This window comes from Pristiophorus japonicus, chromosome 3 (genome assembly GCF_044704955.1).
Source record: "Pristiophorus japonicus isolate sPriJap1 chromosome 3, sPriJap1.hap1, whole genome shotgun sequence".
In the NCBI taxonomy this organism is placed as follows: Eukaryota; Metazoa; Chordata; class Chondrichthyes; family Pristiophoridae; genus Pristiophorus; species Pristiophorus japonicus.
This window is the reverse complement of record NC_091979.1, coordinates 121,749,195-121,773,784: the sequence shown is the minus strand read 5'-3', so window position 1 is coordinate 121,773,784 and position 24,590 is coordinate 121,749,195. Positions and strand designations below refer to the sequence as shown.

At 44.8% G+C, this 24,590-nt stretch overlaps 1 protein-coding gene across 2 annotated transcripts in view; it reads left to right on the top strand.

Annotated features, from left to right (window-relative positions):
* Positions 1 to 24,590, top strand: part of pde11a (phosphodiesterase 11a) — a 609,195-nt gene that overhangs the window by 412,414 nt on the left and 172,191 nt on the right. For both annotated transcript variants that reach the window (XM_070875770.1, XM_070875769.1), the window contains 2 exons: positions 19,423 to 19,569; positions 22,560 to 22,667. In XM_070875770.1, the coding sequence (XP_070731871.1) occupies positions 19,423 to 19,569; positions 22,560 to 22,667 (255 nt within the window). The remainder of the gene's footprint in view (positions 1 to 19,422; positions 19,570 to 22,559; positions 22,668 to 24,590) is intronic.

The window sequence follows — 24,590 nt, the reverse complement described above, 5'->3', positions numbered from 1 at the left end:
ACAGATGAGGCTGCACACAGGGAGGTTAAAGTAACAGTGACCTCAGTCTTTAATAAGACACTCCAGAGTGAGGAACAGGCCTTAGGGGCCGGCTTATATACAGTGCTCCCAAGGGATGCTGGGATCTCTTGGGACTTCAGGGGATGAGCTCCCTGGTGGCGGAACATGGGAGTGCATGCTTCACAGATACACAACATCACTCCCCCCGCAAAGTCAAAGTGAAAACTATTTACAAGGTGAGGCGGTCGGGAGCCTTTCTTTCCCTGGTGGACTGCCTCGGTACAAATGTCTGTTCTGGTGTCTTGGCTGTGCCCTCGCTGGGCTGGCGTGTTGTTGGCCCTGCAGGGCTGCTGGGTGAGCCTGGCCTTGTTGGGCTGTTGGGTGTGATGGGTTCGGTTTCCTGGTCTGACATGGTGTCGTTGGTCCTTTGGGTGTGTGTTGTGGGCTCGAAAAAGGTGGTGTCTGCTGTGGGTTGTTCAGGACAGTCTGTGAACCATAGCCTCATTTGGTCCATGTGCTTTCTGCAAATTTGTCCATTGTCTAGTTTGACTACAAACACCCTACTCCCTTCTTTAGCTATCACCGTGCCCGCGATCCACTTGGGACCATGTCCATAGTTTAGCACATACACAGGGTCATTCAGATCAATTTCCCGTGACACAGTGATGCGACCATCATTTACATTTTGTTGCTGCCGCCTGCTCTCCACCTGATCATGCAGGTTGGGGTGAACCAGCGAGAGTCTAGTTTTAAGTGTCCTTTTCATGAGTAGCTCAGCCGGGGGCACCCCTGTGAGCGAGTGGGGTCTCGTGCGGTAGCTGAGCAGTACTCAGGACAGGCGGATTTGGAGTGAACCTTCTGTGACTCGTTTAAGGCTCTGTTTGATTGTTTGTACTGCCTGCTCTGCCTGCCCATTGGAGGCTGGTTTAAACGGGGCCGAGGTGACATGTTTGATCCCATTGCGGGTCATGAATTCTTTAAATTCGGCACTAGTGAAACATGGCCCGTTGTCATTGACCAGTATGTCAGGCAGGCCGTGGGTGGCAAACATGGGTCTCAGGCTTTCAATGGTGGCGGTGGCAGTGCTTCCCGACATTATTTCACATTCAATCCATTTTGAAAAAGCATCCACCACCATCTTTAATAAGACACTCCAGAGTGAGGAACAGGCCTTCAGGGCCAGCTTATATACAGTGCTCCCAAGGGATGCTGGGATCCCTTTGGACTTCAAGGGATGAGCTCCCTGGTGGGGAAACATGGGAGTGCATGCTTTACAGATACACAACACTCTCTACCTCTCTTTCCTCCTTTAAGACGTTCCTTAAAACCTACCTCTTTAACTAACCTTTTGGTCATCTGCCCTAATTTCTCCTTATGTGGCTCGGTGTCAAATTTTGTTTGAAATAAATCCTGTGAAGTGCCTGGAGATGTTTTACTACATTAATGCAATTTGTTGTTGTCACACTTTGGAGTTATCAGCTACACTTTGAGGTTTGGAGGTCTGGTCTGCACTTTTTATTTATTAATTTATGGGATGTGGGCATCGCTGGCAAGGCCAGCATTTATTGCCCATCCCTAATTGCCCTTGAGAGGGTGGTGGTAAACCACCTTATACAATTGAGTGGCTTGTTAGGCCATTTCAGAAGGCAGTTAAGAATCAACCACATTGCTGTGGGTCTGGATTCACATATAGTACGGACCGCGTAATGCCACTCATGCTTGAGGCGGACTCCTCCTATCTCTGTGCAATCATGGGCAGTGTGCTTGGAACGCCTGTCAGCAATGTTCCCTGTGAGGCTCCAGGGATCCCATGCAGCCAGTATTCAGAAAGGCTCACGCAGTGCCAAACAAAGTGACTGGGATCATTGCCTGTCTGTACATCTCACAATCTCTGCTGCTGCTGCTCAATGATTATCCTCTTCATTGACGGGCCCCAGGTTATAGCATCTGCGTCCAGCTGACCAGAGCTTGGAGAGGCCTGTGCCCTCCGATCCAGACTCTCCACTGCTGTCCCTGACTCCATCATCTGCTCTTGCTCACTTGTGAAGCGCAAGTCACAGGCTGAAAACCCAACTATCTCACTGGTCCCACTGAAATACGAGCAAGTCCTGTGATGGTGCACCCTCAGAGGGATTGAACTCCTCTATGGAGTCGACAGTGGTGGCAACCTTGACCAACTATAGCTGGATGCATCAAGGCCCTGTGGGAGATAAAACAGTTAAATGAGTACTGTCAAGGTAAGAACATTTGAAGTTATCATTATGAAATTTGATCATATTTCACTCGCTGTTGACATCAAGCCAACATGACTGAGTGCTGTATGCCTTGTGGCTGTCTGATATGTAATTCTGTCACTAGGTAGCTGGGACACCCCCATCTCTGATGGCCAGGCACATCAAGACTTTGCTGATCTCCAGTGCCTGCTCCCCTGCAGCTGTTAACTGTGAGATCGCTGGACAGCCACCTCCAGTTCTCTGCTCTCTTGTCCTGCAAGGGGGGAAAGAAGAGACATTTGAGTGAGCATAATAGCATGTGATGGAGAGCATTTATTGAGGGTGTCTATGAGGGAGAGACATGACATTACATAAGAATGAGGGTGAGCGTCAGTGGTGGATGGATAGATGAGGCAGTTAGTATGTGCATAGACAGAGAGGGATGGGTTCACCTGCAAGGTAAGTTGGTGTGAGGAGTAATGTGCTGGAGTAGGCACATCAGAATGTAGGTGAATGTGCCACTACTCCCACCTTTCCTGGCCTGGTTAGGTCATTAAACTGCTTCCTGCATTGGGTCCAGGAGCATGGCACTAAACTCCTGCTGCTGACTTCTTCTGTTACCCTAACCACAGCTTCTTGGTTTCCCCAGCAGGCTTCTTCCTCCCATTGGTAGGGAGAGTATATCTCTCTCCGGGTCGTCACAGCCCCCAGCAACACATTCAGGGAGGTGTCAGTGAAGCGAGGTGCAGAGTTTGACCATCTTGCTTCCATTTCTGACCTATCTCCTCTCTTCTTCCAAACTCCAACTGCTTCAATTTGCATGTTTGGAGTGTCCCTTTAAACTTCAAATACTGGAGTTGAAATTGTGTCTTACAGATCATCATCACATCCGCTGATTGGACAGGAACGCCGGAAATAAAATGCTAATGAAGTGGCTGTGTTAAAATGCCACTAAAAGACGCGCTTAACATATTTCCGGGTTTCTCATGCGCTATCGCCCCACCACCATTCCCTGCCTCCAGCCCGTTTTTATATTAAAATCCAGCTTTATCTTTTTAATCTCTACTTCTAAGAATATTTAACACAGAAAGGGGGAGATATATAGGATTACATTGAAACAGACCATTCAGACCAACCAGTCCAGTTCTGACGAAGGGTCATTGACCCAAAACGTTAACACTGCTTTCTCTCCACAGATGCTGCCTGACCTGCTGAGATTTCCAGCATTTTCTGTTTTTAAATCAAAACTTGGTTTATTGCAAACATAAATCATGTTTGCTGAAAACAAGCACAAGACAACAACTTCATCCCCAACACACCAACATACCCACAAAATCCCTTCAAACATTCTCAGAGACATCCAAGTGCAACTATTGACATCAATTCATTTTCTAACGAGGTAGCCATCTCTGGTACCGACCAAATAATTGTTTCATCATTCATCCAAGTGCAACAATTTACATGAGCTCACATTGTAACAAGCTACCCATTTCTGTTGACTATCAAGCAAGTGTTTGGTGGGTCGTACAAGTGCAACTAGTTAAAAAAGCTCATATCTTAACAAGGTCAGCATAGGTAGCCACCTTCCCACAGATTTTTACTTTGTCTTGAAGAGTGCTTTACCACCCCTTTCCTTCTCCCCCCTCCCACGCCTACTGCTCCTCCTCAATGGGGTCTCAGGGCCTTCAGCAAGGCTGGTAGTCGGTTGCTGACTTGGAGCTGCAACCACACATGATAGCCTAGCAGGATGTCCCTGACCAGCTCAGACCCTGGAAGACCCGACTGTGGACTGCATAAACTCAGGATGGGTGGAAGCACTCTGTTGTGGATGAGTTGCAGAGAGCGGCAGTTGCAAAGGCAGAATGATGTCATCCTGAGAAACGACATCACATTCCAACAGGCCCAACAGGCTGCTACTTCCCCGGGGCAGAGCATCATCATCTGCAGAAATGTGGGTGAGGTCAGATTGCTGCCCCGGTTCAGCAAGGTTAGGTCCCCGTTGAACTGATGGGGCCCCAGACCGGATAGCAGCAGTCAGTGCGCCCATTGGATCTATTTGCCTCTGCATCAAGAGTGTCTGTGACTGTAGTACACCAGAGAGCTAACTCAGGACTCCACGCACTGACGACATTTTAGTATGGAGGCCTACAATAGCATCGGCCAGGTGCTCAATGGCCACTGCAACATCAGCCATAGCCTGTGCCACCATGTCTGGGACCCCATGGTCATTGTTTGCATCCAGCATCCGTTGGTATCTACCAAGGATGGGCTCAATGGGCTGCTGAGATGCATGAGCAACAGTAAGGTGGACTCCTCCATCCTCACAGCTAGAGCATCAAGACTCTGTGGCATCCCTGTTAGTGCACCCAGCACATCGCTGTGCAACTGCAGGGATTGTCTTGCGACAACCTCTAGGTCGGGTTCATCATCAGAATGCTGCTGAACATCACTCTGGTGCGCATTCACCCTCTGGGGAGCTGGCACCTCCCGTGGTGTTGCTGGAGGGCACTGGGTCCTGGAACATCACCCCTTGGTCAAGCGTTGCTGGCCACACTCTCAGATGGCGCAGCCTCCTGCGTGAGGTCGAAGGTGTTGTTGTCTTCCTGCCCCTCCTCGTTCCCTTGGTCCCCGCCACCATCTGCACCCGTGGAAGGTGCCCGAGAATGCCCCGGTGGATTGTGCTGGTCATCTGAAAGCACAAACATAGAACAGTGGTTACCAGCAGCGGAGGAAGCGAGGCGCAGGAAAGGCATTTGTGAATGCCAGTCTCGTGGAAATAGCCACACATTGATGGTGCAAGGGCCAAGTGTCCTGCAGGTCGATGCAAAGGAACTCAACATACTGTCACTGTCCCGAGGGGGGTCGGCCACACCCACCGCCCATCAGAGTAGCTATCCGTTCCTCTATGAGAGTCTTCACAGCTCGATGATTAGCACATTTTACTCTATGACAGTCTTCACAGCTCGATGTAACTACCAATTGCAGCGTCGACTTGCTGTGGCAATGCTTGAATTACAGTAACAGGACCTAACGGAGGATATAGTCTTCAACACACATATGAAGACTGAGGAGTCAACATGAGGGGTGGGTCAGCAGAGCCGAGTAACAAGATTAACGGCCACTTAGAGCATGGATTCGGAAACACTACATTGGGCAGAGAGTGCACATTGAGGTCAGAGCATAGCAAGTTGAAGTTTGAAATTAAAGATACTCACCCTCACCAGCCACGTCAAGTAATTCCACTTTTTTCTGCATTGTATTGCTGTTCTCGGCACTGTGACATTTGCTCTGCTATTTCCCTCCATAACCTTCGGAATGTTTGGGGTTTCCTCCCAGCCTCTGTCCTCAGCACCTGCCGACGCCTCTCTAGGGCATCAAGGAGTGCATCCAGTGTGCCATCTGTGAACCAGTGGGCACTCTGACAAGCTGCTGCTGCTAGGTCTGCCATGCTCACCATTTGAGTGAGTGCATTGGAAGCGAATATACCCACGAGGCATTGAGATGCCCAATCCACACCTCAATTCAATCCAGGTGACGTCACTATGTCTGTGCGCAGCTCCAAATGTTGCCTAAGTCCCAGATGTTGAGACTACGCTTAACGGCCCACTTAGCGCAGCGTAGCGCCTCCAGGTAAGTGTGCAATGCCATGATTTTACGCTGCTATCAATTCTTTAGGCATCAACACTGAATTTCGCATTTGGGGAGCACGCCGGAAGTGAGACGTTAAAAATTTCTCTCAAGCGGTGACAATTCCTCAAAAATAGTGGTACTGAATTTCGATCCCATTATATTATGCTCATTGATAATTGATAAACTAATCACACATGGAGAGGATAAAACCCCTCGATTGCATCCGTGCATATTAATAGAAGTTAGGGAAGAGATAGCAGAGGCATTATTACATATATAGAAAAATTAGAACATTAATTAGAAAAGGGAATAGTGTCAGAGGACTGGCGGACAGCTAATGTGATTCCTATATTTAAAAAGGGAGATTGAACAAGTCCAGGGAACTATAAACCAATTAGCCTAATAACGTTGGTAGTAAAGATAATGGAATGTTAACTGAAAGATGTTATAGAAAAGCATCTAGAATGTGAAAATATAATAAAGAATAGTCAGCCCAGATTTCAAAAGGGAAGGTCATGCTTGACCAACAGATGACCAACCTGTAACCTGATGGCCTGGTTGGAACAAAGGTGGCATAGGAGGAATGGCGAAAGATGATTAAGTCATGACTGTTGCCAAGAATTTGGACACAAACCTGTGTGACATAAGCATATAGAGGGATAAGGAACAATCCCAATACCTTAAGCTTTTGAGCAGTTATACATGAGAGTTAAATCCAGGTATTATGTGTCACCAAATTAATTTGGGTGAGATTTGTTTATTAGATAAAGCATCACAGAAAAAAAATGTTTGTCCTCCCCCATTTAAATTGTGCCATCTGTCAGCCAATGGCAGAGCACTACTGATGATAGCATTGCAAATGCTCTACTCATTGGAATTTAGAAGATTGAGGTGTGATCATATCGAAACAAAGAGTAGGAGTAAATGGGTACTTTTCAGAATGGCAGGCAGTGACTAGTGGGGTACCGCAAGGTTCTGTGCTGGGGCCCCAGCTGTTTACACTGTACATTAATGATTTAGATGAGGGGATTAAATGTAGTATCTCCAAATTTGCGGATGACACTAAGTTGGGTGGCAGTGTGAGCTGCGAGGAGGATGCTGTGAGGCTGCAGAGCGACTTGGATAGGTTAGGTGAGTGGGCAAATGCATGGCAGATGAAGTATAATGTGGATAAATGTGAGGTTATCCACTTTGGTGGTAAAAACAGAGAGACAGACTATTATCTGAATGGTGACAGATTAGGAAAAGGGGAGGTGCAAAGAGACCTGGGTGTCATGGTACATCAGTCATTGAAGGTTGGCATGCAGGTGCAGCAGGCGGTTAAGAAAGCAAATGGCATGTTGGCCTTCATAGCAAGGGGATTTGAGTACAGGGGCAGGGAGGTGTTGCTACAGTTGTACAGGGCATTGGTGAGGCCACACCTGGAGTATTGTGTACAGTTTTGGTCTCCTAACCTGAGGAAGGACATTCTTGCTATTGAGGGAGTGCAGCGAAGGTTCACCAGACTGATTCCCGGGATGGCGGGACTGACCTATCAAGAAAGACTGGATCAACTGGGCTTGTATTCACTGGAGTTCAGAAGAATGAGAGGGGACCTCATAGAAACATATAAAATTCTGACGGGGTTAGACAGGTTAGATGCAGGAAGAATGTTCCCAATGTTGGGGAAGTCCAGAACCAGGGGTCACAGTCTAAGGATAAGGGGTAAGCCATTTAGGACCGAGATGCGGAGGAACTTCTTCACCCAGAGAGTGGTGAACCTGTGGAATTCTCTACCACAGAAAGTTGTTGAGGCCAATTCACTAAATATATTCAAAAAGGAGTTAGATGAGGTCCTTACTGCTAGGGGGATCAAGGGGTATGGCGAGAAAGCAGGAATGGGGTACTGAAGTTGAATGTTCAGCCATGAACTCATTGAATGGCGGTGCAGGCTAGAAGGGCCGAATGGCCTACTCCTGCACCTATTTTCTATGTTTCTATGAAACGTCTAAGATTATGAGGGGGCTTGACAAGGTGGATGCAGGGAGGATGTTTCCACCGATGGGGGAGACTAGAACTAGAAGGCATGATCTTAGAATAAGGGGCCGCCCATTTAAAACTGAGATGAGGAGAAATTTCTTCTCTCTGAGGGTTGTAAATCTGTGGAATTCGCTGCCTCAGAGCTGTGAAAGCTGGGATATTGAATTAATTTACGACAGAAATAGACAGTTTCTTAAACGATAAGGGGTTATGGGGAGCGGGCGGGGAAGTGGAGCTAAGTCCATGATCAGATCAGCCATGATCTTATTGAATGGCGGAGCAGGCTCGAGGGGCCATATGGCCTACTCCTGTTCCTATTTCTTATGTTCTTCATGCAGGTGTTCCTGGATGGAGGCAAGTCAGTAATAATGAGCAGCCCCTGTAGAGACAAACAAAATGTTGGGGTTGAATTTTGTTTTGGGCAGTTGTGAATGTTTTACTACGTTAAAGATGCTTTATAAATGCAAGTTGTTGTTGCAAAGCAGACAATAACAAATTGTCAGCCTGTTTTACATTCTACCCCATTTTCTTTTCCACTGAAGTTAATCAGTGGAAATCAACAGAGTGTAAAACGGGCTATTGCCCACAAGGAATTTTAACCCTGCTGAGTAAAACTGAAGGATGATTAAAGAGCCAGCAGTGGAAGCAAATGTGTAAAATGCCGATAGTTTGTACTGAATATCTTGATGAAATAATCACTTTTAGCTCAAAAAGCAATCTCTGACTTTGCTTACAGATAATTATTTTTACAAAATTAAGTAAATAAAGTGTTCTCCTCAAATTACTTCAGATAAATGAAACAAATGTGTGCCCCTCACGTGCTACAACTATACAAATAAATCCATGGACAATTGCATATGGACAATAGGCTCAATGTACACAACTGACAATTATTAAGACATATGAAAAATAGAGGAGGAAAAAAAATAAAATGTTTCTACTCTGAAAAGTGTTAAAAAAATTAGAACTATCCATTGGCAGTGCATCAGAATGGTACATATTCGACAATAGATTATTTTTTCATGAAACAGTCAAAACAGTGAATAAAACTATTGCTTTAACAATGTTAAAGCTATTCAAGAAAGGAAGGAGAGAGAAAACAGGGAACTACAGGTCAGTTAGCCTGACATCAGTCGTCTGGGAAAATGCCGGAATCTATTATTAAGAAAGTGGTAACAGGGCACTTAGAAAATCATAATATGATTAGGCAGATTCAACAGAGTTTTAAGAAAGGGAAATCGTGTTTCACAAAATTATTTGTTTTTTTGAGATTGTAACTTGCAGGTAGATAAAGGGGAACCAATGGATGTAGTATATTTGGATTTCCAAAAGGCATTCAACAAGGAGCCACATAAAAGGCTGTTATGCAAGATAAGGACTCATAGGGTTGGGAGAAATATATTAGCATGGATAGAAGATTGGTTAACGGGCAGAAAAGAGAGTAGGGATAAACGGGTCATTTTCATATTGGCAGGCTGTAACCAGTGGGGTGCTACAAGGATCAGGGCTTGGGTCTCAGCTATTTACAATCTATATTAATGACTTAGATGAAGGGACCGAGTGTAATGTAGCCAAGCTTTCTGATGATCCAAATCTAGGTGGGAAAGGTTACTGTGAGAATGACACAATCAGACTGCAAAGGATAATAGGCAGGTTAATTGAGCGGGCAATAAGATGGAGTATAATGTGGGGAAATGTGAGGTTATTCACTTTGGCAGGAAGAATAGAAAAACATAATTTTTTTAAATGGTGCGAAACGATTAAATGTTGTTGTTCAGAGAGAGTTAGGTGAGCTCGTACAGGAAACACAGAGTTAGCATGTAGGTACATATAAAATTCTGAGAAACATATAAAATTCTGACGGGGTTAGACAGGTTAGATGCAGGAAGAATGTTCCCAATGTTGGGGAAGTCCAGAACCAGGGGTCACAGTCTAAGGATAAGGGGTAAGCCATTTAGGACCGAGATGCGGAGGAACTTCTTCACCCAGAGAGTGGTGAACCTGTGGAATTCTCTACCACAGAAAGTTGTTGAGGCCAATTCACTAAATATATTCAAAAAGGAGTTAGATGAGGTCCTTACTGCTAGGGGGATCAAGGGGTATGGCGAGAAAGCAGGAATGGGGTACTGAAGTTGAATGTTCAGCCATGAACTCATTGAATGGCGGTGCAGGCTAGAAGGGCCGAATGGCCTACTCCTGCACCTATTTTCTATGTTTCTATGTTTCTATGTTTACAGCAAGCAATTAGGAAGGCAAATGGCATGTTGACCTTTATTGCAAGAGGGTTGGTGTACAAGAGTAAGGAAATCTTGCTGTAATTATACAGGACTTTGGAGAGACCACAGCTGGAGAACTATGCAGTGTTTTTGGTCTTCTTATAAGAACATAAGAATATCAGAACATTTAAAGATCACATCGATGAACTTCAACATTTGTACATCCCTGTTTGGCATAAAAATAAAACGGGGAAGGTGGCTCAACCATGGCTAACAAGGGAAATTAGGGATAGTGCTAAATCCAAGGAAGAGACATATAAATTGGCCAGAAAAAGCAGCAAACCTGAGGACTGGGAGAAATTTAGAATTCAGCAGAGGAGGACAAAGGGTTTAATTAGGAGGGGGAAATAGAGTATGAGACTAAGCTTGCAGGGAACATAAAAACTGACTGCAAAAGCTTCTATAGATATGTGAAGAGAAAAAGATTAGTGAAGACAAATGTAGGTCCCTTGCAGTCAGAATCAGGTGAATTTATAATGGGGAACAAAGAAATGGCAGACCAATTGAACAAATACTTTGGTTCTGTCTTCACGAAGGAAGACACAAATAACCTTCCGGAAATATGAGGGCACCGAGGGTCTAGCGAGAAGGAGGAACTGAAGGAAATCCTTATTAGTCAGGAAATGGTGTTAGGGAAAGTGATGGGACTGAAGGCTGATAAAACCTCAGGGCCTGATAGTCTGCATCCCAGAGTACTTAAGGAAGTGACCCTAGAAATAGTGGATGCATTGGTGCTCATTTTCCAACATTCTATAAACTCTGAATCAGTTCCTATGGATTGGAGGGTAGCTAATGTAACCCCACTTTTTAAAAAAAGGAGGGAGAGAGAGAACAGGGAATTATAGATTGGTTAGCCTTACATCGGTAGTGGGGAAAATGTTGGAATCAATTATTAAGGATGTAATAGAAACACATTTGGAAAGCAGTGACAGGATCGGTCCATGTCAGTATGGATTTATGAAAGGGAAATTATGCTTGACAAATCTTCTAGAATTTTTTGAGGATGTAACTAGTGGAGTGGACAAGGGAGAACCAGTGGATGTGGTGTATTTAGATTTTCAAAAGGCTTTTGACAAGGTCCCACACAAGAGATTGGTGTGCAAAATTAAGGCACATGGGATTGGGGTAATGTATTGACGTGGATAGAGAACTGGTTGGCAGACAGGAAGCAAAGAGTAGGAATAAACAGGTCCTTTTCAGAATGACAGGCAGTGACTAGTGGGGTACCGCAAGGTTCAGTGCTGGGACCCCAGCTATTTACAATATACATTAATGATTTAGACGAAGGAATTGAATGTAATATCTCCAAGTTAGAAGATGACACTAAACTGGGTGGCAGTGTGAGGTGTGAGGAGGATGCTAAGAGGCTGCAGAGCGACTTGGACAGGTTAGGTGAGTGGGCAAATGCATGGCAGATGCAGTATAATGTAGATAAATGTGAGGTTATCCACTTTGGTGGCAAAAACAGGAAGGCAGAATATTATCTGAATGGTGACAGATTAGGAAAAGGGGAGGTGCAACGAGACCTGGGTGTCATGGTACATCAGTTATTGAAAATTGGCATGCAGGTACAGCAGGCGGTGAAGGCGGCAAATGGCATGTTGGCCTTCATAGTGAGAGGAATTGAGTATAGGAGCAAGGAGGTCTTACTGCAGTTGTACAGTGTCTTGGTGAGGCCACACCTTGAATATTGTGTACAGTTTTGGTCTCCTAATCTGAGGAAGGACATTCTTGCTATTGAGGGAGTGCAGCGAAGGTTCACCAGACTGATTGCCAGGATGGCAGGACTGACATATGAGGAGAGACTGGATCAACTGGGCCTTTATACATTGGAGTTTAGAAGGATGAGAGGGGATCTCATAGAAACATATAAGGTTCTGACGGGACTGGACAAGTTAGATGTGGGTAGTTGTTCCCGATGTTGGGGAAGTCCAGAACCAAGAGTCACAGTCTAAGGATAAGGGGTAAGCCATTCAGGACCGAGATGAGGAAAAACTTCTTCACTCAGAGAATTGTGAACCTGTGGAATTCTCTACCACAGAAAGTTGTTGAGGCCAGTTCGTTAGATATATTGAAAAGGGAGTTAGATGTGGCCCTTACGGCTAAAGGGATCAAGGGGTATGGAGAGAAAGCAGGAATGGGGTACTGAAGTTGCATGATCAGCTATGATCATATTGAATGGTGGTGCAGGCTCGAAGGGCCGAATGGCCTACTCCTGCACCTATTTTCTATGTTTCAATGTTTCTAGAACATAAGAAATAGGAACAGGAGTAGGCCATACGGCCCCTCGAGCCTGCTCCGCCATTCAATAAGATCATGGCTGATCTGATCATGGACTCAGCTCCACCTCCCTGCCCACTCCCTATACCCCCTTATCACTTTATAGTTCAAGAATCTGTTTATTTCTGTCTTAATTTTATTCACTGTCCCAGCTGCCACAGCTTTCTGAGGCAGCGGATTCCACAGATTTACAACCCTCAGAGAGAAGAAATTTCTCCTCATCTCAGTTTTAAATGGGCGGCCCCTTATTCTAAGATCATGCCCTCTAGTTCTAGTTTCCCCCATCAGTGGAAACATCCTCTCTGCATCCATCTTGTCAAGCTCCCTCATAATCTTATACGTTTCAATAAGATCACCTCTCATTCTTCTGAATTCGAATGAGTAGAGGCCCAACCTACTCAACTTTTCCTCATAAGTCAACCCCCTCATCTCCAGAATCAACCTAGTGAACCTTGTCTGAACTGCCTCCAAAGCAAGTATCTCCTTTCGTAAATATGGAAAGCAAAACTGCACGCAGTATTCCAGGTGTGGCCTCACCAATACCCTGTATAGCTGTAGCAAGCCATCCCTGCTTTTATACTCCATCCCCTTTGCAATAAAGGCCAAGATACCATTGGCCTTCCTGATCACTTGCTGTACCTGCATACTATCCTTTTTTGTTTCATGCACAAGTACCCCCAGGTCCCGCTGTACTGCAGCACTTTGCAATCTTTCTCCATTTAAATAATAACTTGCTGTTGTATTTTTTCTGCCAAAGTGCATGACCTCACACTTTCCAACATTATACTCCATCTGCCAAATTTTTGCCCACTCACTTAGCCTGTCTATGTCCTTTTGCAGATTTTGTGTCCTCCTCACACTTTGCTTTTCCTCCCATCTTTGTATCATCTGCAAACTTGGCTACGTTACACTCAGTCCCTTCTTCCAAGTCGTTAATATAGATTGTAAATAGTTGGGGTCCCAGCATTGATCCCTGCGGCACCCCACTAGTTACTGGTAGCCAACCAGAGAATGAACCATTTATCCTGACTCTCCGTTTTCTGTCTGTTAGCTAATCCTCTATCCATGCTAATATATTACCCCCAACCCCGTGAACTTTTATCTTGTGCAGTAACCTTTTTTGTGGCACCTTATCAAATGCCTTCTGGAAATCCAAATACACTACATCCACTGGTTCCCCTTTATCCACTCTGTTCATTACATCCTCAAAGAATTCCAGCAAATATGTCAAACATGAGTGGTGCCGGGAATGACCGGAGGACCACTAGATGGCCTTGGGGTGGAATAGCTTCTGGAGCGTGGCGATGCAGGTTCTTCAAAGTCCGTGCTCTCATCCATGGAGAACAGACCCAGCGGATTGACGGGCGAGAATCAGAGCTCCTCAGCACCAGATGTAGGATCGTCCACCGACTCCTGCCCCGCGCCCCCAACTTCTGGCCTCTGTGGTCTTGCCTGGGACCGCGCTGCTGGCTGAGCTGCAAAAAATAAATTAGGTTATTAGAGGAGAAGGGGGTGCTAGGGTGACAAGGTGAGTCAAGCGCTACACACAGCATATGCATGACAAAAGCACCACCACTATCAAAATCATCGCAGACATCACATTTCATGACCATCAACACATTGTGCATTGCAATGATTTTCATTAGGGCAGCATTTTTTCTATTACACTTTTAGAAATCATCGATCATATATGATTGTTTGGATATGAGTGGGTGTGGCATCTATAGACTTTATATGACGCAATGGTGTAAGCTTTACTCACGTGGCATCACTTCAGGGTCTGCAGATGCGTCCGTAGCTTTCCGGGGGTGCTTCGCCACGAGTGTGAGCAACTGCTCCTCCATGTCAGTGATGTCATTGGGGACTGGTGGCTTCCCACTCGTTTGCCTCTGCACGGACCTCATCGTCGATAGCTTCTTCTGTAAAAGGTGACAGGATGACATGGTATGACATCATTGCGTGATATCATTGCTAGGTACTGTCACAGAGACTGATACAACACATAACCGACAGATGTAATCATGATTATTATGATAATTATCATTCTTTACTGTCATGTATGTGTGCTTGGGGTTACTATCCACTAGGGGGCACCATTGTCAGAGATCACTGGGCTGTATGCATGTGTGTGTGTGCCAGAGGTATATAAAGCAAGACGCCATGTAATGTGGGCACTTTGGGCCCGAATAAAGTTGAGCCAGGTTTGCACCTGAGTGAGTTTACATTACTCAGTCTATCGAGTTATTGCATACATAACATTTAGCGACGAGGTAACTCAACAACTTTCGCATGCAAAATTACCATTGGAATTCTGGAGAGATTCATGGAGAGAGAGGATTTGTGGAGACTACAAGGTTACAATCAACCGAGTTTTGAAACAGGATCAATACCTGTTTACAACGTTAGCCAGGGGGGGAAGTCGTTCACAAAGTTGGATCTGACGTAAGCCTACATGACACAGGAGCTGGTTGACACGTCGAAGAAACTGGACAAAGTGGGACTCGAAGTGCATCTTCATGGCACCGGAAGTTGAATTCCTGGGGAGGAAAATTGCTGCTGACAGTATCAGGCCTACGGACTCGAAAACTAAGACCATCAAAAATGCACCTAAGCCTCAGAATGTGACGGAGCTGCATTCGTTCCTTGGTCTACTCAAATACTTTGGTAATTTCTTACCTAGATTGAGCACCTTATTAGAGCCACTGCTCATGCTGCTAAGAAAAGGCGACAACTGGGTTTGGGGTGCGTCTCAAGATAGGGCTTTTGAGAAAGCTACTAATCTGCTTTGCTCTAACAAGCTGCTGGTATATTATGATTCGTGTAAGCGTCTAGTATTGGCCTATGATGCTTTATCATATGGAGTTGGTTGCATGCTCTGACAAGCTAATGAGTTGGGCAAATTACAACCTGTAGCATATGTTTCAAAAAGTTTGTCAATGGCGGAAAGAACCTACAGCATGGTAGAAAAAGAAGCTTTCGCCTGCGTGTACAGGGTTAAAAAGATGACTCAGTACCTGTTTGGTCTTTGTTTTGAATTCAAAATGGATCACAAACCACTCATTTCATTGTTTTCGGAAAACAAAAGGTATCAATACCAATGTATCGTCCCGCATCCAGAGGTGGGCGCTGACATTATCTGCCTATGATTATGTCATTTGCCATAGACCTGTTACCGAGAATTGTGCCGATGCACTGAGCTGTCTGCCTTTGCCCACATGGGAGGTGGAGATGCCACAACCTGCAGATCTACTGTTAGTTATGGATGCTTTTAAGAGTGAAGGAACCCGTGTCACTGCTCAACAAGTTAGGACCTGGACGAGACAGGACCCGATTTTACCAGTTGTAAAACATTGTGTCATTAGTGGTGATTGGTCTGCTATACCTATAGAAATGTGTGATGAGACCAAACCTTACAACCGTCGCAAAGACGAACTATCCATTCAGTCAGATTGTTTACTGTGGGATAATCGTGTTGTTATGCCTAAGAAAGGCAGAGAGAAATTTGTACGTGATCGACACAGCATTCATCCCGGTATTGTCATGATGAAAGCCATCGCCAGGTCTCACGTTTGGTGGCCTGGAATTGACTCTGATCTGGAACCATGTGTGTATCAGTGCAACACTTGCATGCAGCTAAGCAAAGTACCAGCGGAATCTCTGCTGTGTCTGTGGTCGTGGCCATCCAAACCATGGTCGAGGATCCACATCGACTTTGTGGGTCCTTTCCTGGATAAGATTTTTTTTGTTGTGGTGGATGCATATTCCAAGAGGATAGAGTGTATAATCATGTCATCCAGTACATCCACAGCTACCATAGAGAGCCTTCGTGTCATGTTTGCTACTCATGGTCTGCCTGACATCGTTGTGAGCGACAACGGATCTTGCCTCACAAGTCTGGAGTTTCATGAGTTCATGAAACTCAATGGCATTAAACATGTGAGGTCAGCACCATTCAAACCTGCTTCTAATGGTCAAGCAGAGCGTGCTGTCCAAACAATCAAGCAGAGTATGAAACGTGTAACTCAGGGTTCACTGCAGACTCGCTCGTCATGCATATTGCTTAGTTACAGGACAAGTCCCCACACGCTTACTGGGGTCTCACCTGCTGAAGTATTGATGGAGAGGTCTCAAGACCTAGCTCTCTTTCGTCCATCCTGACTTGAACGATCGTGTTGAAAACAGACGTCAAAATCAGCAGTGGCATTATGGTCGTGCTGCTGTGTCACGCGACATCTCTGTTAACGATCCTGTGTATGTGCTAAATTATGGTCAAGGTCCCAAGTGGATCTCTGGTACTGTTACGGCCAAGGAGGGTAATAGAGTGTTTATTGTCAAGCTCAAGAATGGGCAAACATGCAGGAAACATGTTGATCAGATAAAGCTGCAGCCCACATATGACTGGAACAAGTTGAGGAAGATACGATCAGTGACCAACCTACCTATATTCATTTACCAGAGGACTCTGCCGTCATCAATGAATCTAGACTTTCAATCTTTGACGTGATCATTGCCACTCCCATCAGATCGACTACCCAGCCTCCAGTCATAACAGATTCAGAACGTTCGCCCAGGTCTGGAGTTGAACTGAAACAATCAATTCGTGAGCGGAAAGCCCCGGACCGTCTTAACTTGTAAAAACACTGATACTAAGATCTTGAAGGGGGATGTTGTCAATTATGTATGTTTGGGGTTACTAACCACCAGGGGGCGCCACTGTCGGAGGTCATTGGGCTGTACGCATATGTGTGCAGGCCAGAGGTATATAAAGCAAGCCACCATGTAGTGTGGGCACTTTGGGCCCGAATAAAGTTGTGCCAGGTTTGCACCTGAGTGAGTTTACAGTACTCAGTCTATCGAGTTATTACATACATAACATTCCTAAAGACCATGACCGCAGGCTTTGAGTAAAACATTCCCGGTAAAAGTGGAAGACCTCACATCTGCTGATAGTCACTCATGACTGTTACAAATCAAATTATATAAATACATAAGTACATGTAAATTAATGTAATACTTACTCTTGCGGATCCCACAAGGTCATTCCATTGTTTGCAGCATTGGTTGCCCTCATGCACCTTGTTGGTCGCTGACGAGACCACCTCTGCTAGCTCGGTCCATATCTTCTAGTATGCCTTTGGGGTGGGCTTCCCACATCCTCCCTGTGTCAAATCACTCCAGCTTAACTCGACCTCCTGCAGGAGGGAGGCATTTGCCTCGTCCGAGAACCTCTTGGCTCTTTTGCGCCCTCCAACGTGCTCCTCTCCCACCTCACATAAGAACATAAGAATTAGGAACAGGAGTAGGCCATCTAGCCCCTCGAGCCTGCTCCGCCATTCAACAAGATCATGGCTGATCTGGCTGTGGACTCAGTTCCACTTACCTGCCCGCTCCCCGTAACCCTTAATTCCCTTATTGGTTAAAAATCTATCTATCTGTGATTTGAATACATTCAATGAGCTAGCCTCAACTGCTTCCTTGGGCAGAGAATTCCACAGATTCACAACCCTCTGAGAGAAGAAATTCCTTCTCAACTCGGTTTTAAATTGGCTCCCCCATATTTTGAGGCTGTGCCCCCTAGTTCGAGTCTCCCCGACCAGTGGAAACAACCTCTCTGCCTCTATCTTGTCTATCCCTTTCATTATTTTAAATGTTTCTATAAGATCACCCCTCATCCTTCTGAACTCCAACGAGTAAAGACCCAGTCTACTCAATCTATCATCATAAGGTAACCCCCTCATCTCCGGAATCAGCCTAGTGAATCGTCTCTGTACCCCCCTCCAAATCTAGTATATCCTTCATTAAGTAAGGTGACCAAAACTGCACGCAGTACTCCAGGTGCGGCCTCACCAATATTCTTTACAGTTGCAGCAGGACCTCCCTGCTTTTGTACGCCATCCACTGCTCTTTCCAGCGTCAGTCTCCAAAGCATGCTGTGATGCCTCCTCCTCTCTCTCCATTATAGGCCAAATTCGGTCAACTATGTGGTTGGTAACAACCACCTTTGTTTGCCTACTTGCTGTGAAGCTCTAAAGTCTCCCTCCTTCCTCCCAAAGCAGCCACATCACACCAAGCCACGCCTTCACTCCCTCTCTCTCGGTCTCCCCTTCTGCACATGTCATGGTGATCCTTGACCTCCAGAATCACGGGAATCGAGCATTGCCATGCCGTTGCTAAGGACGGCCACACTTTACGCAGAAGGTCAAAAAAATTTTACCCTACCACCCATTTTATATCGCTCACGGTAATGCCAATTTTCAAAAATGGAAACTAGGCGTTTTGAGAATGGGCGAGAAGCCGGCAATCTTAAAACCTTATTTTACCGCCCCCGCTGAAAATATCGTCCATTTTGGGGCGATAACCGCAAAAGTGGAGGTTCTAGCCCATGGTCTCAGGATAAGGGATCAGCCATTTAAAATTGAGAGGAGGAATTTATTCACTCAGGATAGTTGTGAATTTTTAGAATTCTGTACCCCAAAGGTCTGTGGATGATGAATCATTGAGTATATTCAAGGCTGAGATGGATTTTTGGACTCTAGTGGAATCAAGGGATATGGGGATCAGACAGGAAAGTAGAGTTGAGGTCGAAGATCAGCCAGGATCTTACTGAAAGGTGGAGCTGACTCGAGGGACCATATGGCCTACTCCTGCTCCTAATTCTTATGTTGTTAATATCTTTGTACAGGACCATACAGGACTGGGATGCTGCAAATATCAAGTATGAATAAGCTTAGATTTAATTTGGCCGAATGTTAGGTTGACCCCACTACATAATTTTTTTGAAAAAGTCTGATTTTTCATTTACTATACCACCATCACTGCAGGCTGCTTTTCAAACAACTCCCAAGATGAAGTAATAGTCCAAAGGTTGGATCTTTTACCTTTGGGGAGTTTAAGAAGGACTTTCTCTCTCTCGATGTAGTATTTGCTATGAAGTGCAGATGAAAAGTCAAAGTGAAACCTTAGTTTTGAATTATTAAAATCCTGAGAATTCTCTCCATTTGCAGGCAGCAAACATCCCACTTGCGACTGAACTCAGTATTGATGAATTCCATTTCAATGACTTCTCTCTTGACAACGATGCTATGATCACTGCTGCCCTCAGAATGTTTATGGAGCTGGGAATGGTGCAGAAATTCAAAATTGATTATGAGGTAATTTATCCAAATACAAGTAGAATAATTTATAAACTAAGTTTTGTGTAATATAGGATATATTTGTTTAGAATATACAAGGCATTTGTTTATATTTATGTAAATGTGTAAGACCTGATCCTGGATGAGTCGATTGATATTTTGGACCTAACAGAAACCTGGCTTATGGGCAGTGACTCCTTCTGCTCTCATTGAAGTTCCCCCACCTGGCTATACATCCCACCACGGTGATCATCAAAATTGGATTGGCAGAAGCGTAGCCATCATCAGCAGGTCCCATTTGGACCTCTCCCTTTACTCCCGACACCTTTCGCTCATATTACTCTATTCCAATCTTCGCAAAGCCTCGACTCCTTTGCTCTGTCCAACTATCATCACTGATCTAACATACCTTTCCTTTGCACAATTGTTGAATATGTTGTTGGCACCTAGCTCGATGTTCATCTCTTCTGTGATTCCCTGCTCAGATCCCTTCAATCCAGCTTCAACTCTAACTAGAGTATGAAGACTGCTGGGGCAAAAAGTCACCAACAACATGCTCTTTTACTGTGACCATGGCCTTTGATCTCTCTGCCGTAGTCAACTCTGACATCCTCCTTTACTGTCTCTCGTCGATGGTGCACATGCATGGGACTATCATTGCTTGGTTCCACCTACCTATCTCAACATAGACAACACATCGCCAGTATTGACTTCTCCACCCACTCCCATACAGTCACCTCCAGACTACTCCAAAATTCCACCCCGGATCCTTCCTGTTCTTCATTTATGTGCTTCACTTTGGAAACAATAATCACAAATTTTGGTTCAGTTTCAATATGTGTGCTTCTGATATCCAACTTTACTTCTACACCAACACCATCAACTGCACAACCTGTGTCGTCAGGTGGCTTATCCAACACAAATTCATCAATTAGCCAAAACTTTCCCTGTTTAACATTGAGACAATTGAAGTAATCTTACTTCCCACCAAAACCTTGTACCTTTGTGCGACTCCATACTCCCAAAGCAAGCGCTCTACTCGGAACCGTCCATGGCAAACGAGCCAAAGGTGGGCAGAGGAAACATTACAAGGATACCCTCAAAGCCTCTCTGATAAAGCGCGACATCCCCACTGACATCTGGGAGTCCCTGGCCAAAGACCGCCCTAAGTGGAGGAAGTGCATCCGGGTGGGCGCTGAGCTCCTCGAGTATCGTGGCCGAGTGCATGCAGAAATCAAGCGCAGGCAGCGGAAGGAGCGTGCAGCAAAACAGGCTCCCCGCCTACCCTTCCCTTCAACCACTGTCTGTCCCACCTGTGACAGAGACTGTGGTTCTCGTATTGGACTGTACAGCCACCTAAGAGCTCATGCTAAGAGTGGAAGCAAGTCTTCCTCGATTCCGAGGGACTGCTTATGATGATGATGACCCCACTGCATGTATTTGCTCAGGCTGACCCAGATAGTTCACAATCTTGGTATCCTGTTTGACCCTGACAGGTGCTTCAAACTCCATATCCTAGCCATCATTTCCACCTGCTTACTTCCATTTCTGAAACATTTTGTGATAACCTCACTCCCACCGAAACTACTATCCATGCTTTCATTTGCTCAAGGCTCAATTTACCCAATGCCCTTCTCACTGGTCTCCCTTTCCACTCTATACTAGTCTTGTCCATTAAAATCATTAACTAGCCACAAGTTTGGCTATGGTGCCACTGCTGTAGCCACATGCACTGATTTGAGTAGAAAATGCCATACACATATTATAGGTAAATGTACTTAAGTCTATATTTACTTAACAAACATCTACCTCTATTCAGTGTGGAACTCTGCAGTCTTTCTCTTTCAAAGTTTGAACTTATGCGATGAATTAATCAGAAACAGCACATCTAAGATTTTGTACAGCAGTTGCAGACGGTACTTTGACTTCATCAGACTGATTGGTGAGAATTTTGGCTTGCACAAGATGCACCATACCCCCCCCCCCTCTGCAGACAATTCATGCTGCTGGATGCTGCTTGCTCTTCGGCATGATGTGCCCTGTTGGAACTGCTCGTTTATAGGTTGGGTTTACTTTCTTCTGCTCATCTGGAACAATTGATCAAGCTGATCATGATGACAGCTCCCCTCTCCATAAAATGTTGCTGGTGTTTCCATGCTGCTGAATTCTGGCTCGTTCACCCGAATGAAAGTGTGGATAGTTGTTTCGGTGGGAGTGACACAATTTTAGCAGATAACCAATAAGCAATAACCAAGGAAATAAATCAATCACACACAACAATCCAAAAACACTTGCACACTCTGCTTTTCATTTTATCATTTTACCAATCAACATACAAAAAAGTTAAAGTACACATTATGTATACTGCATGCAAATACGAGCATCGAGATCACATTCCCAATGATCATGTCTCTTCCTCATTTTTTATTTACAAATCAAAAGTGCAATTAGGCACATGTGGCTAGTAGCTAATGTATTGGACAATATCACTTTATATAAACTCCAACTAACCCAAAACCCTGCTGCTCACATCCTGTCCCATACCAAGGCCCTCTCACCCTTGTCCTCACTGACCTCCACTGGCCAACGCATTCTATTCAAAATCCTTATTCTGGTTTACAAATCCTTGCATGGGCTCACCCCTCACAACCTCCCTAAGCTCCCCTGGCTATATGTCACAGGCTATGCCTCCTTATCCTTTGACCCATCCACTCCCAGTGCTCCTCTTTTGGTGATAGAAGCCTCAGTCAGCTCAGTCCTACTCTCTGAAACTCTCTCTCTCTCTCTCTCTAAACTTCTTTACCTTTCTACTTCCTTCCATGCCTTTAAAAGCCTCCTCAAAACCTAACCTTTCAACCATACATTCAATCATCTTTCCTAATCCTTCCATGACTGCTTATAATCCACTGCTCTTCTGTGAAGTACCTTGAACGTTTTATTATATTAAAGCTGTTATATAAATGTGAGTTGTTATTCTGTACATTGGATTTACAAGCTATGTCTTACAGACTTTGTGCAGGTGGTTACTGACTGTTCGGAAGAACTACAGGATGGTTCTGTACCACAATTGGCGGCATGCATTTAATGTGTCTCAGTGCATGTTTGCAATGTTGACAGTGAGTATTCTAAGTAACATATGACACACAGTATCAAAACAAATTATTCAGTTTTATTGAAAATGTATGTTTGTTTTAGATTGGATTTTATCTATGTTCATCTAGTTAAATTTAATTTACTTGCAAAGGTGTAAATTTAATACCAAAACCTCTAGAACTATGAATGGGATTTCACCATCTCAATGCAGCGACACAATAGAGCTTGGATATTCAGAATCGAGGTGAATAAATGTGTGAGTAAGCTGTGAGGAGGACGCAAAGAGGCTGCAGAGAGATATATAGACAGGTTGACTAAGTGGGCAAGAGTATGGCAAATGGAATACAATGTGGGGAAGTGTGAAGTTATCCACTTTAGTAGGAAAAACAAAAATGCATAATATTTTTTGAATGGTGAGAGCCTGGGAAATGTTTGCACTCAGTTGGACCTGTGTGTTTTTGTACATGCATCACAGAAAGTTAACATGCAGGTACAGCGAGCAATTAGGAAAGCAAATGGTATGTTAGCTTTTGTTACAAAGGGATTAGAGTATAAGAGTAAAGACGTCTTGCTGCGATTATACAGGGCTTTGGTGAGGCCATACCTGGAGTACGGTGTACAGTTCTGGTCTCCTTACCTGAAGAAAGACATACTTGCCTTCGAGAGAGTGCAACAAAGGTTCACTAGACTGGTTCCTGGGATGAAGGGATTGCCCTATGAGGAGAAATGGAGTAGACAAGGCCTATTTCTCAAGAGTTTAGAATAATGAGAGGCGATCTAATTGAAACTTATAAAACATTCTTAAGGGGCTTGACAGAGTTAGCGCTGACAAGATGTTTCCCCTGGCTGAGGAATCTTGAACATGGGATCACATTCCTGCCTTTTAGGACTGAGATTAGAAAACATTTCTTCACTCAAAGTGTTGTGAATCCTTGGAATTCTCTAACCCAGAGAGCTGTGGGTGCACAGTCGTTGAGTATATTCAAGACAAAAGTCGATACATTTTTGGGAACATAGGGAATTAAGGCATATGGGGATTGTGCAGGAAGGTGGAGTTGAGGTAGATCAGCCATAATCTTATTGAATGGCGGAGCTGGCTCAAAGACTGAATGGCCTACTCCAGCTCCTATTTCTTATGTAATATGTAGATGCTAGAATTAAAATTTTTTTAAAATCTTTGTTCCTTCCAAAATCTATCAATAAACAAAATACTTCAAAGTCATAACACGAAAAAAAATCATGATATTAAAGGCCAAGCAACATATATTTAAATCACAAAAGCAAAATACTGCGGATGCTGGATTCTGAAATAAAAACAGAGAATGCTGGAAATCTCAGCGGGTCAGGCAGCATCTGTGGAGAGAAAAACAGAGTTAACGTTTCTGTTGAGTCCTTAACTCTTAAACATAATCACACGAGGCACGTACTGCAGACACAGTCACTCTGTGACCTTCACCTTTAGTACCTGGACCAAGGAGTGCTGGCCCTGTGAGGGACCTCCCCTTATATACCTGAATCTCCAGGTAAGGAGTGTCTCCCACAAGTACACCCACTGTGGTCAAGGTGTGCATTTCTAGTAAGTATGTACAGTATGTAGTGGTTACATGAGGGTTACAATTGTATAAGGGTTACAGTAGTATGCTGGTTACATACATGACATCACCTCCCCCTTCACGCCTTTTTGACTCAAAGGTTAAGTCTATCAGGTGGTTAATGCTCTCTCATGGAGCGCCGCAGTTGAGGCTCTGGTGGCTGAGCCTTGGCATGCATTTCTGTCACCTGAGGTGATTCCGGCCTGTCCGGGCTGGCCGCAGGGACTCTGCATGCTGGTGATTGTCCTTGTTGCTCGTCCACTGGCAGTGGTGTGGTTGACATCTCATGCTCTACTTCATGTTCATCGGTGTCTATGCTGAACCTTTTCTTTACTTACTCCAAGTGTTTGCGGC